General features: G+C 46.7%; 1 protein-coding gene across 1 annotated transcript in view; it reads right to left on the reverse strand.

Annotated features, from left to right (window-relative positions):
- The window catches only part of CACNA1B (calcium voltage-gated channel subunit alpha1 B), a 198,956-nt gene that overhangs the window by 119,512 nt on the left and 66,099 nt on the right, over positions 1-13,345 (reverse strand). The window contains exons 10-11 of the mRNA XM_066610860.1: positions 8,079-8,288; positions 1,506-1,618 (exon numbers count right to left, since the gene is read on the reverse strand). Of these exons, the coding sequence (XP_066466957.1) occupies positions 1,506-1,618; positions 8,079-8,288 (323 nt within the window). The remainder of the gene's footprint in view (positions 1-1,505; positions 1,619-8,078; positions 8,289-13,345) is intronic.

Consider the following 13,345-nt stretch of genomic DNA (forward strand, 5'->3'; position numbering starts at 1 on the left):
TCAAGAGGAAATGAAGAAGATGAGGTTTCAGGTGCACAGGAGTGTGTGTGTGGGGGGGAGTTGGGGAGGAAATAAGGATGACGAGAAGCACAGGGGGAGACAAGGCTCAGCTCCCAGCAGGATCAGCAAATGATGAAGAATTAGCAAGTAAGAAAAGTGCCAACCCACCCCCCCCATGGGAAGAACAAACCTCAGAATTGATTGCCAGCGCTGTGTGTAGCTGAGCAAAAGGTAAACAGAGCAACGGCTCAGGATTTAGTAAATAACACAATGTTTAAAAGCCATTTGTCCCCTAGAGATTGACAGAGAGACTGTTCTTTTTTCTCCCTTTTTCCTCCTGCAGATGGGTGCTGATGGCCTTTACAAGATGCACAAATTTGCCGTGCGGAGGGTGGTAAACAAGCCCTCTCCTTGCTCCTCCCTGTCAACTGGCTCTTCCTATTATCTACTGATTTGGCATCATTAAAGTCAATAGACTCTTTACCAAGAGTCCAAAGATGAATCTAGGTATTGACATGCAACAATTGCAGTATTGTGGGTGTAGTTTAGTGACAACAGGTTAGGTAGGGGCATACTAAAGATAGCCAGGCTGTTGTCATGGTTCTAGAGTTGGACCTGGAAGATCCAGGTTCAAATCCCCAGTCAGTCGAAACTTCTTGGGTGATCTTGGACCAGTAACTCTCAATCAACCGCAGTGTAGGAAGGGGCACCAGTGTGTAGCTAACCTCTTCAGCAAAGACCTTGTGACCATCACCCATTGTGCATCCCTTCATATGCGCTGGATGGCCGATGCAAGAAAGGATTGGTCTGTCCTAAATGCTGCTGAGTGCAATGCAGGCAACAGAAGCCAGGCTCCACTGTTCAAATGACATGTGTCTAGCTCTCATGACGGCGAAGGGGCCTTGAGAGTGCAGGGGAGATGTCTTGAGATCTCGGATGTCAAGAATAACAACAATGCACACGCACAGGTTCGTACATGGGGAGTGCATTGGTCCTGCAGAGACAGGTTTCTGTATCCGCGACTGGGGGCCTGGAACAGATCCCCACAGATCCAGGGGCCTGCCTGTATTTGTATAATTTTATTTAACGGGACATGGTTGGGGAGTAGATTTCATTTATTGAATAAGGCGATAATAAAAAGCTTTTCCAGGAAAGGGAGTGCTTCTCTCTCTTCAGGAGTGAAGGCAGCAGAGCAAGGAGCCAGGGAAGGCTTTTGCAGATGGTCAGCTATCTTATTTTGCAGTCTTGTAGGTGAGAGACTAGGCCTCTTGCATTTCACGGCTTTTGGACACATAAGAGAGAGAGAGAGAGTGTGTGTGTGTGTGTGTTTGTCTTTTCTACAGAGGGAGCCCTGCAATGTGCAACCACCCACAAAACACTCAGTCTGGTGTTGAAACTTCTGAAAGTGGGGGATCACAGCATAGCCCATAACCAACATGACAATGCACATTACCCAACCTGTGGGGGGGACGGACCATGCCATGATTGCCCCAATCTCTTCTTACCCCAAAGTCGAAGCAGTTGAAAGAGGAGTGGAAGTAATTCCTGGGCCCCAAGCCGTACATCTTCAAGGACATCTCGGTCAGGAACAGGCCAAGGAACACAAACTCGGCAAAGTCTGGATGGAAAAGAGCAGAGAGTGCAAGATATTTGCAAGACTCACAGATATTTGCAAGATTATCATGCGATTGTGGCAACACTGGTTCTCAATGTGAAATACATCCTGCTGGTAGAGAGACCCCCTGCCTCAATAATGACAGAGAACCTCCTCTATCAGGCCTTGCTCCGATGATGCACTGCGGAACTATCCACCACCCTTTCCTCCCTGCTTTCCTCCCTGCATTTTATTTAATGAAGTCAAACCATATAACATATTCCTGTGTTGGAAGGAGTTAAACAAACTGCTACTTGGTGGGGAGGAGCATTGTTGCCCATTCAGTCATACCCATCAGGCAGCAGTCCTTAGAGCCTCTAAAATGCTTGGGAACCACTGCTTCAGACCAGCAAAACATGAGAAAAATATTAGAGGGGGGAAGTTTTATTTCTCCCCCTCCCTGGGCCTTCGAGATCCACAGTGCCACAAACAGCCACTGAGATGCCATATGACACAGGAGATGATAAGTGCAGGCTGTGGACTCCAGTAGGGAGTCTGCACTTCTCATTCCCATCCTTAATCCACAGTGGTTGACAATGGCTCTCCAGCCATGCAAGATAATTATTTGAGCCCCGGCTCCATCTACTGGCTCACTTCCATGGCCAATGTGCCCTTTCGGAGCTGGTATTCCTGCTTTGGGAGCCAGCAGCAGATGGCCTCACTGCCCAAGCTGGCTGCTGCTTTGTGGACTTCGGCTCTTCCTGAGCCCAGGAACTGATTCAACTATCACAGGGAGTCTGAGAAGCCAACGAAACAAGGATGACTTCCTAGCCATGCCCTGTTTCCACCTTTTCAGCAGACAGGCTCCAGATTCCTCCTGACACCGCCCTGTCCATCTAATTGGGGACAAAAAATGCAACTTTGTGCTTGGCCTTCTCTAGATTTGATTTAAGCAGGAGCATTTCATGTGGGGCATGGGGAAGGGAGAGCTTTGGGGGTAGGCTCGAGTCCAATAATTTAATTTAATTTTAAAATGTGTGCTCTGGGCAAGGAGCAGGCTGGCCCCTTCTACCCAATATATTTGAATCAGCTCCTTAGCAGCTCATTTTGCCAATCACTGACAGATTAATTCCATTTTCATGTGGTCACAATGGCTGAGGTTGTTAGGCAGAGAGCAGAGGCTGAGGTTGTTAACAGCAGAGAGTGGAGTGTCGGGTTCTCTCCCCACACATATAAACACATGATTGAGTGGGAGGCTGGGAACTCCCTGGGGTACCAGGCTCTGGCACAGGGGTTCTGCTACCCCAGCATTTCAGGTATTCTTAAAAAGCTATCATAATTGTAGAGGAAGTGAATTTCTTTCTCTTTACCAATGTGCAGCACAAATCAAGACAGATTCACAACTATCAATAGACTCTTTTGTGTCAGGGACCAATCATGACTGAAGATCATGCACGTAAGTTTAAAGTGATGGCGAAAAAATAAGGTATTCAAAAGTTGGACAATGGGGGGCAAAGATACTTCTTACTCAAGATGCCATTTATTCCAGGGCTGGTCCTGCACATACATGCAAACATACACATAGCCAGTGAGTTGTAGCAATTTGGATATCAAGCTACAAATAGGCAGGAGCCACAGCAGGGTGAAAGGGCATGCAAAGAGTCTTGGGATCAATTCCCAGCATCTTGGGGCAGACAAAAATTCCTGCCTAAAACCTTGGAGCAGCTGCCAGTCTGTGTGAAGAAAAGCTGCCAGTTTAGGTCAACAGCACTGGTCTGATATGAACCAATGGTTTGATTCAGGATAAAACAGCTTCCTATGTGTAAGACTGGAGAGACCTGAATTCAAAACTCCAGTGAGCCATGTAAGAGCACTGGACGATCCTGGGTCTAACTGTGGCAAGATGTTCCACAATGACATGGCGGGTCAAGAAATGTTTTCTTTTGTCTTTTCTAACTCTCCTGCCACTCTATTTTTAGTGGATGTCCCCTGATTCTGATGTTGTGTGAGGGAAAAGAACATCCCTTGCACAATTTTATATGAGGTTGCAATCCAAACCACACTTTTTTGGGAGTAAGCATTGACTATAATGGGTAGACTTCTGAGTAGACAGGCATAGGATTGGGCTCTCAGTCATGATTTCCCCCCCCCCCAGCTCCTTTTTTCTAGACTCTAGAGTCCCAAATGCTATAGCCTTTCCTCATAAAGGAGGTGCCCCAGCCCAGTCTTCATTTTGGTCACTGTCTTCTGAAGCTTTTCCAATTCCACTAAATCCTTTTTGTGATATGATGACCAGATATGATGACCAGTACTCCAGATGGCCCCTTACCATCGATTTGCTACGAACTGATCACAGGACTCGGTTCTGTTCCGCAAGAATGTAAGAAATGGAGCACATCCTGGTTCTAGCTCAGTGCACAAGAGTGCAAACCAACTCTGAGCTGTGAATTCCTGTAATCTTGGCATCACAGTATAAACTTATTGTTAAACCACAATATAAACCACACATACAAACCTATTGAGTTTGCCATTTCTGATTGGCTAGGATTGGATTGAATCCCACCAAACAGATCTCTTTCAGGAAAGCCAGTGTGCTGGCTACTGGGATATGAAACAAAACCTTTCCAAGCCTTTTCTGCTAAGCACATTGGGTTTCCTTTTTTCAAATAGCTCTAAACATTTGACAGTGTCAAGCCAAGAAAATTAATCAGAACATTTCGACAAAACAGAGAGTAAAAAAAAGAAAAGTGGGAGAGTGGGAAGGAATCGATGCAGACCCCACAGCAGCAGTTAAGCTAATTTGTGGCATAATTAAATTCTCCCCATAGGGACAGGCCTGATTGGATTAGAGGTGCCCACATCCTGCTTAGGATGTTGTTTGTCCTCCTGGGGCAGACCTCCGCTGAAGTTCGCACATACTACCACACTCCACAAATCCTTCCCTCCTCCTCGTAACTCATGCCCGCCTCCCAATAAGCCCCATTGGGCACTGATATTAAGATCCCGTAACAAGCCATTCATTGCTTTCCTTTCAAACATACAAGTGCCTTGCCAACACAATCAACAAAGTCCAGTATCTGAAATCACAGATGTTTCCAAGATGCCTACAAGCTGCAAGGTGGCAGGTCTTTGCCAGCTGCCACTCCTCTAGCAGCAAGTAACTGCTTTCTATGAACATCCTACACTGGCACAGAGAATTCTCTGGCAATGACTCTAATCCCTTCTTACAGCTGTCTAAGAAAGAGGCCGTCACAAATCCTACTCCTGTGGAATTGTCTTGCACAGATGGAGACCCCAAGGCACACTACTTTAGGAGCCTTGAGAGCCCTAAAAGGTAGGCTGGTGGCATCCTGTGTCCTGAAGCCCCCCCCAATAAATGGAAAGCCCAATGCCATTTCGACTGCTTATCTTTTATCTGTTTAAAAGTTTCAGTAGAAATGAGCTAAAACATAAGCAGGACCCTCATCTATTGACCCTCTCCTAACCCATGTGTCAGGAAGACAAGTTCTTTTTGATCTTTTTTTGATGGAAGAATCCTGGCTAAAGTAGCACAGACTACAGACTGAAAATTCTTACCATAGAGCAGAGAGGAGGTTATAGGGCACACAGAAACTTTCTGATTAGCAAATGGCAAGAGGAAGAGCAAAGGAGGGAGCCCTGGAAACTCCCATGAAGGGTTTGCAGGACGGTTTGGTGACAAGGCTGGATAGAGCTGGAAGGCACGCACAAGGTCATCCAGTCAAACCCCTTGTCTGTAGCAAGAAGTCCTTCTAGATCATCTCCAACAGGTCCCTGTTGAGCCTCTTCTTGAATATCTCTAGTTAGGAAGGAGCCATCACCTTCCCCGGCAGTCTGTTCCACCCCTCTATGTGGCAGGAAGGGAGAGGCACCTGAGCCCCATGCCTTCACTCTAGTTCTCACTTCCTTTCTGGATTCTTCACCAAAGCCACTGTCAGCCTTCGCAGTGTCACAAGGTGTTGCTTCACTCAAGATGAAATTCTCTGGCTTTCTGCCTTCAACCAACACCATCTTCACTGCTTGAACAAAAGCACCTGGAAGCCCTTCCCCCCCCCCAAGGTCTCTGTCCCAGCAGAGTTGAATGATTTCCCTTTTATCCGCTTTGCAATTAGGCCTCTTTTTCTTGTTTTGTTTTTGTCGTATGTCGCCTGTATAATTTTTCACCAGTTTTGTAATTAACCAGAACATTCCTTCTAACACCAGCTGGGAAACAAATATCAGCTCATAAAAGTGCTCTCCTTAAACACTGCTGCTGAAAGCATTTACGTACGAGCAAAATGGAGGGGATGAAAAGGCCAGCGATATTTCGAAGCGCTTGATCCCAGGTAAAAAGGAGAGAACACTCTCAAGCAGATGATTGCAAGGAAGGGCACCAGGATGCAGGTCTTTTGTTATCTGGCCTGATCCAGCGGGGCTGTTCTTATGTTCTTAACTACAATTCCCAGAATGCCTTGCAGGTCTTCTTGTTGTCTGGTGTGCTCCCTGGGGCATTTGGTGGGGCTGCTGTGAGATACAAGAAGCTGGACTAGATGGGCCTTTGGCCTGATCCAGTGGGGCTGTTATGTTCTTATGATCCCTAACCATCTTGCCCTGTTGACCAGTTATGTCCACCTCTTCCCATTTCCCAGTTCCCCTCCGAATTGACAAAATGGGTCAAGTTGCAGGGACATTTTGTCTTTCACCTGCACATGTTGGTTTTTCACTTCAGCTGGCCCTTAATTTGGCCCACGCATGAGGAATTCTACCTTAGACCTCTGGGAAATTAGTCTGCTGTCCCCCTCCATTCCCCCAGCACCTGGCTTTTGTCCATATGTACTGACACTGGCTTGAGGCATTTACAAAATATTCACTCTTGTCTCATTTTCTTGCAAGTGTTCACATGCAAACCTACTAAGCTTGTAAGAGAATTGGGGGGCAGTCTTGAAGTGAAACTCCCAGCAGTTGGATTCCTGGGCCCTGCACCCCACCCAATGCAGCTCTCTTCTTTGTGCAACTTGAAGAGCAAATCTTACCTGGAGCACACAGAGCCTTGCCCTACTTTGGAATGCACTGGGGAAGCCTACTGATGCTTCCCCCAGATTCTTAAACTGTGCTTCTGGCAAACTGGAATCTTCAGTGAGACTTCCACGCAGTCCTAGAGGCATGTGAAGCTCCAGGGCATTTGCTCAGTTCACTGCTGAGCTTGAATGATGCCCAGAAAGCTGAGACACCAGACTGAAAAGGCCAATCCAACTGACTCGTTCTATAAAGTCAGGAACTCAGGGTGGCTTCTCAGGGCTACCTCAAGGACTTTGCCTAGTTCCCGTGGTTTTTTCCTTGACTGCTAAAGAAACTTAGACCCCAATCCTATGGAAAGCTTGTGCTGCCAGAACTAGGGTGTGAGACCCTTTATGAGGGCATGAAAGCTCGGCATAGGTTACATGCTGCCGGGCCACTGATGCAAGCCATGAGAGTTGTGGGGTGTGCAGCAGAGAGAGTAGGAGGCTCTGCAGAAGCTGGTGGCAGGGATGGGGAAGGGAGCAGGGAGTTCAGGAGCAGGGAGTAGGCCAGAGGGGGAGGATCTCAGCGGTAGATGTGTCCACCAGATCCTATCTCCCTTTTTTTTACCTGCCCCACCCCTTTTCTCTCCTTGAACTTACGCCAGCTATATAGCTAGCAGAGGTCCATGGAGACCCACAAGCCATCAATGGGCCCAGGCAGCGGAAGCAAAATATTTATGCTGCCAGGCCTCCTGATCACCAGCACAGTTATCTCAACGTGGATGGTGCGGTAATAGGATTGGGCAGTCAGACTAAGATAGCAACTCTATACACATTCCCCTGAGTTATGATCCACTTCTTGGTGCTGGTGCTATGGAAGAAATCTGGCTCAGCAGAAAGGGTACAGCAGAATGAGGGTGTCGCATTGTGAGCTGGAAGACCCTGCTGCAAGAGGAAGAATTTCAGGAAAGAATTCTTGATGGTCAGAGCAGTTTGCCAAAGGAAGAGACAGATTCACTGGAGATCTTCAAGCTGAGGTTCCACAAGCACCTGCTGCAGATGCTCTAGGACAGTAGTTCCCAAACTTTTAAGCACTTGGACCCACTTTTTAAAATCTCTCTCTATTGGGACCCACCCAGGTTTACAAGAAGTTTATCAGATCAGGACCATTCTGGTGTCATTGTGCCCCCTTAACCTGGCCTTCAGTAAGATCCAACCCACGGTAAATGCTCAGGTATGACTCAGGTCCACTTTCCATAGGGCTCATTTTCTTTGTGAGCTTGGAGGGGGGAGAAGATTGTTAAACTGAAAAGCTAATGACTGCATTAGCTTTTCAGTTTAACAATTCACACAAAATCACGAGCCGCTAGGAACTGCTGCTCTAGGGGGATTTCCAGCTAGATGACCTTGCGGGTCTTTTCAAAACTATGATTCTATGAAAGCCAACCCATAGCTGTTCTCATAGAGCCCCCAGCCCCACAACTTACAGAGTGCCGTGGTGAGTCCCTCTGGCTGGTCATAGTGTACGATGGCAACACATAGTGTGTTCAGGGCCACCACACACAGGACCATCCAGTAGAAGCTCTGTGCTTTCACCATGCGCCGAATGAAGAACCGGAACATCTTCTCCTTCCTGCGGAAGTATGACGAGCTCTCGTTCTTGCCACTCTTCAGGCTGGCCCGGGCAAAGGGAGAACCTGGGGGCATCAGAGAAGCAGAAAGGAATGCCATTTTTGAGGGAAGCCAAGGCCAAGGGCCAAACACTCATGAAACACACCCTAATGCACACAGTGAAGCATCTCATGAGATGCTTCAGCCTCATCCGCTCATTCCAGGGCTTTCAAAACATTTAACCACCTTTGAATGAGACCCTGATTGACCAATGGCCAATCCCACCCCCCTCCCGGAACCCAGTCCGTCCAACACCCACCATGCTCTCTAGCTCTTGTGGCTCAACAACAACCCTGTGAGGTAGTGGCTGAGCAAGGCTGGCCTTAGGAGCTGGGGAACAGCTCCAGAACAAACTATACACTTTGAACAGCAATAACAAACTATACAGGATGGTATCAAGAACTCAGTTTTCATAAGGCAGTGGATTCGACCCAAGCCCCCTTTGCATAGCATAGGAGTTGGGCCAAATGTATCTTCTGGAATGGAGAGGTCCACAACCTAGGTGCCCAAAAAAACCAATTAGCAATAGACGCAGGTCTAGTGTTGACTGGAATGACCTGAATGACTGTTTGTAGATAGTGGTGAAGTTGGGGGAGATGGTGTTTGGAGAAAGGTTTTTATGGGGGAAAATAGCCCTCTTGCCATTGGAAAATGGGGGGGGGGCAGCAGTGACTATTTCCTCTCCACCTCCAGGGCTAGCCAGCTGTCATGTCATTCTGTGTGAGCTCCTAGGATAAGGATGTGTCCTGCCATTTTTTTCTCCCTAGAAGCCCCGTCCAAACTGGACTTCAGGTCATAGTACCCTGGAGGGAGGGAATGGATACTGCTCACCAGTGGGTGAGGGGGGAAACCACAAAAAAAGGGGAAAGCGAAACTCCCAACACTTCTGCTATTTCTGTTCTTCCCTGACATTCAAGTTGAAAGTTCTCATGATAGAACTTTCAGCTACCAGGCCAGCAGATGACTATTTCACACAACATATAATTAGCATTTGCTAATAATTCTACTTATTCCAGGGAGACATGAATGGCTCTTTCAGTCTTTGGTTGTAAAGACCCTAGAATCATCATCAGCATCATTGGTGCCACAGCCCACCAGATGTTTGGACTGGGATCTTTGGGTGCTCAGTAGTTCAAACTCTAACCAAGAGTTTAATGTTTACTATTATCATCATCTTAATTGCAGGCCACCTGGTGGTGACTGGTGTTTTCTAAATATAGGCGTGCCACTGTATCCATGGGGATTCTGTTCCAGAACTCTGCCACTGTTAAGTGAAACTGTGGATACAGGCTAATGCCACCTTCAGAGCCGAGGGGAGCAGGGTCCTCTACAGAAGCGATGGTGCTTTTGAGCATCTTTTGAATGATCTTTGAGCGATGGTGCTTTTGAGCGTCCAAAGCATTCCGCGTGTAACATTCTCTTACAACCTTAATAACCTGGTTACGTATCATTGCGCCCATACTGCAGCATGGAAAGACCGAGGCTGAGAAGGAGTAGTTTGCCCAATGCTACCTAATCAGGTCACAGCAGAAGGGACCTTTTAACTGAGGGAGTCTTGAGTTGCAGCCTGACTTCTACACAGTGCCATGTGAAGCAGTGCTGAGAAATAGTTGGGACAACTTAAAAAAAAAAAATTAGACAAATTCACAGTGCATACATTTATTATTAGCTATTATATTAGCACATGGAAGCTCCAATTATCCACCCACCCCCCCCCAAAAAAAATACCAGGTGCTGCCAACAAACAACAGGGCCGAGGCACCACTTTTCCACCCGTCAGCTTCCATGGGCATCTGGAAGGTTGCGTTCAGAACAGACTACCCCCCTCAAAGGACCTTAATTGGATCTAGTGAGGAAACTCCTGTTCTTCTCCACTGACAATCTTGCCAGCTGGGATGTCAGGCCACAGATCAGATCTTCCTTCGGTTGAAGATTCATCTCTGTGACACAAACCGGGTTGCAGCTTCATTTACTGAGCCCAGGGGGCTCTTCCAGAGACACCAAGCAAATTGAGTTGTCAGGCTCTCCCTAGCTGGGAAACCTTTGCTTTGGTGCCAACGCAGGTGCTGCAAGGAGCAAGCTCTCAATTTACCTGTGGATTCATAACGCCCCTGCCTTTCCCTTCTGAAAATAACGCCTGAGCCAACTTCCAAAAATGGAACACAGACCAAACCCAGTTTCCAAAAATGGAATCAAGTATCAAAAATGGATCCTCGAGGGAGGGAATGGATACTGCCCACAAGTGGCCACCAGGGTGGGGGGAAACCACCCTTTCTTTTGGAGGGTGGAGCCAGGCCAGGTGAAAAACATACAGTGTTGTATATGAAGTGTCTAGCTCAGTGTTTCTCAAACTGTGGGTCGGGACCAACTAGGGGGTTGCGAGTCAATTTCAGGTGGGTCCCCATTCAATTCAATAATTTATTTTTAACATATTAGACGATACTACCACGGTTGTGACTGCATTTGGGGAAATATTACAAAGCTGGGGGGGAGGAGGCTGCCTCTGGGGCTGCACGCGTTTACTTGAGCTCCGTCTAAAAAACTTCCTTTTTTTCTGTTTATGTGTGCCTTATTACAATATTTTCTTTTCTACGGCACCTCTGAATGCAGTTTTGCAAGCCAAGTGTTTTGGTTTGCAAATGTCCCTATTGGGGATAAGAAATCAACTTTTATCTGTAAGTATGAAGAAGCGAAGTAAACGACAGAAAACCAGCCCAGCTGCCTCCGAGGAAACCGCCCTGAAGAAGAAACGCAGCGTCAAGGTCTCTAAACAGCTGCTGTTATCGGAATGTCCACTTAATCATGGAAAAGTGAGTAAGACTGTGGAATTAATCTCAGAGGGTGCCGACATGGTAGAATAAGGGAGTCAAACATTTAAGTCATCCTGGAGAGAGGAGTGAGACACCATTATCCTCCGGTGTTTTCAAGGGGGCGGTGAAATCCAGCTCTGTGTGTAATGCAGCTACCAGCACAGATAATTTGGAATGGATAGGTCTCAAGGAACTGAAAGCCCTGTCTGGCAAACAATGTGCTCTTATCTCACAAACTCTGCTTACTATCTTCAGAGGCCAGCAGGCTATGGCCTGTAAGTTAGAGGCTTTGTGTTGAAAACACTCACAGTGAAGGACAGGCCTCCCAGTGTGGGTGACATTCCTGTTGTTTCCTCAACATCGGAAGTGAGGATGGGAAGAAGATTGCAACCTTGCAAGATCTCCCTCTCCATTTTTCAAAGCCAGCTAAACTATGGCAGATGGCACACAGAATTCAGAGCAAAATCATCTCTGAGCAGTCTCTTACGCTGTGATTTGCACGAGGTGGACTTGCAGAATGTGACCAAATTAAGGTCTCCCAATTGGCAAAATATCCTGTTGTCTTTTCGACAGGATGTTATACCTCAAATGCTTCTTAAGTCATCTTCTCTTTTACATCATTTTGGAATACGACCTAAGAAAGTCTATTATGAACCTCCCATTATTGCTTTTACTCAGTCTCGGGGAGTTAGACGTCCCAATACAGTTAGGGCTGAGGTTTCTCCTATTAGGCCTAGAACTTTTGAGCATCTGGATTCACAACTCTTGGACCCCACTTCTGAATTTCAATTGAAAGAGTCATTTTCAGAGCTAGCTCTGCTAGAACAGGAGCGTTTGGTTCAAGGAGCCTTGAAAGAGCTGGTGCAAGACTTTGAAAACATACAAGACACATCAGCTTCTACTCCTTTCCAGAAACAGGATGTTTCTCCAGAAGATTTGATGGATATGGAGGTAGCTGTGAAGCAGATACCTACTCCTAGGACTTTTCATCCAGACCTACAGTGTTTAATGGACTTTAAAGAACAGTCCTTTAAGTTAAAGAACAGTCCTAAAGAATCTTCTCTTTCTTCTACTTCTCTTTTGCTCCCTTCTCAGGTTGGAGAGAATACCCTGGATGAAGTAAAGTCTGCGTCTGTTGCCCATGGCCTGGTGCTCCTTTCAGCACAAAGTGGATGTCAAATCCCTGGATTAATAGAAACTGATGTTTTACAGCAATGTCATCTATCTAGTAATTTGACTGTGTTGGAAGCTGATGAACCATCTGGCAATGATCAGACAATTTTGGATTGTCCAGCTCAGGGTACTCAGTGTTCTCCAAAAACTGCAAACTTGTATCCTGTTGTGGAGTTGGGCTCAAGCCCAGTTGGGATTCAAAGAGTTTCCAATGGGGTTCCCTGTAGAAATGTGGGGGCTGTGACCCCGGTATTGAATCCTTGTGTGGCAGCCAATATTAGTTTTACCATCTCCTCTGTTGCAAATAGTCAGACTCCTTCAGTGGGTATTTGACCCGAGTGCAGCTAATGTACTTCATCTTGTTTCATGGAATGTGGCGGGGTGGGCCGGGAAATTTGGGCAGTCTGATTTTTTTGATTTCATTAAGAAATGGGATGTTTTATGTTTTCAGGAAGTCTGGCTTTCCTCTCCCCCCCAAGTAGATAGCTTTAGAGCTTTCTTTAACCCCGGCGGTCCCTGGTTTGGGAAGGGGCAGACTTAAGGGGGGATTACTTTCATTGGTTTCTACGAATTTGTCTATTGTAGTGGAATCCTTGCCCGCTTTTGACCGTTATACTCTGGTGGTAAAACTTAATTTACAGCCAATTCCCTTAATTTTGGTAAATGTGTACTTCCCGCCACTTGTGGGTTTAACCACCTTAAGGCAAATATGGATCAATTTTGAGAAGCATCTCGGGGAGATCCAAGAGGCATATCCTTCTGCTCAGGTGGTCATTTTGGGGGATTTCAATGCTAAAATGGGCAGAAATGATTTGGAACTTTTTACAAAATTTGGAGCTTTCTCTGACCCTCCTCCATTGCGCAAACGGGTTTCTAACGCTTGTAGGTGTAATCGTCAGGGCTTATTTTTGGCCAAATGCTGCATAAAGCAAGATCTAATAATCCTTAACGGCTCATGGCCGGAGGATCACCCGGCAGTGTGTTCCTTTTGGAAGGGGACTAAACCCTCACTTCTAGACTATGTAGCTATTTCTAGGTCTTTGCTACCGGATTTGTTGGATTTTAGGGTACTCAGTAGATCAGAGAGCGACCATCTCCCT

The sequence above is a fragment of the Tiliqua scincoides genome, chromosome 16 (assembly GCF_035046505.1).
Source record: "Tiliqua scincoides isolate rTilSci1 chromosome 16, rTilSci1.hap2, whole genome shotgun sequence".
NCBI classification, from domain to species: Eukaryota; Metazoa; Chordata; class Lepidosauria; order Squamata; family Scincidae; genus Tiliqua; species Tiliqua scincoides.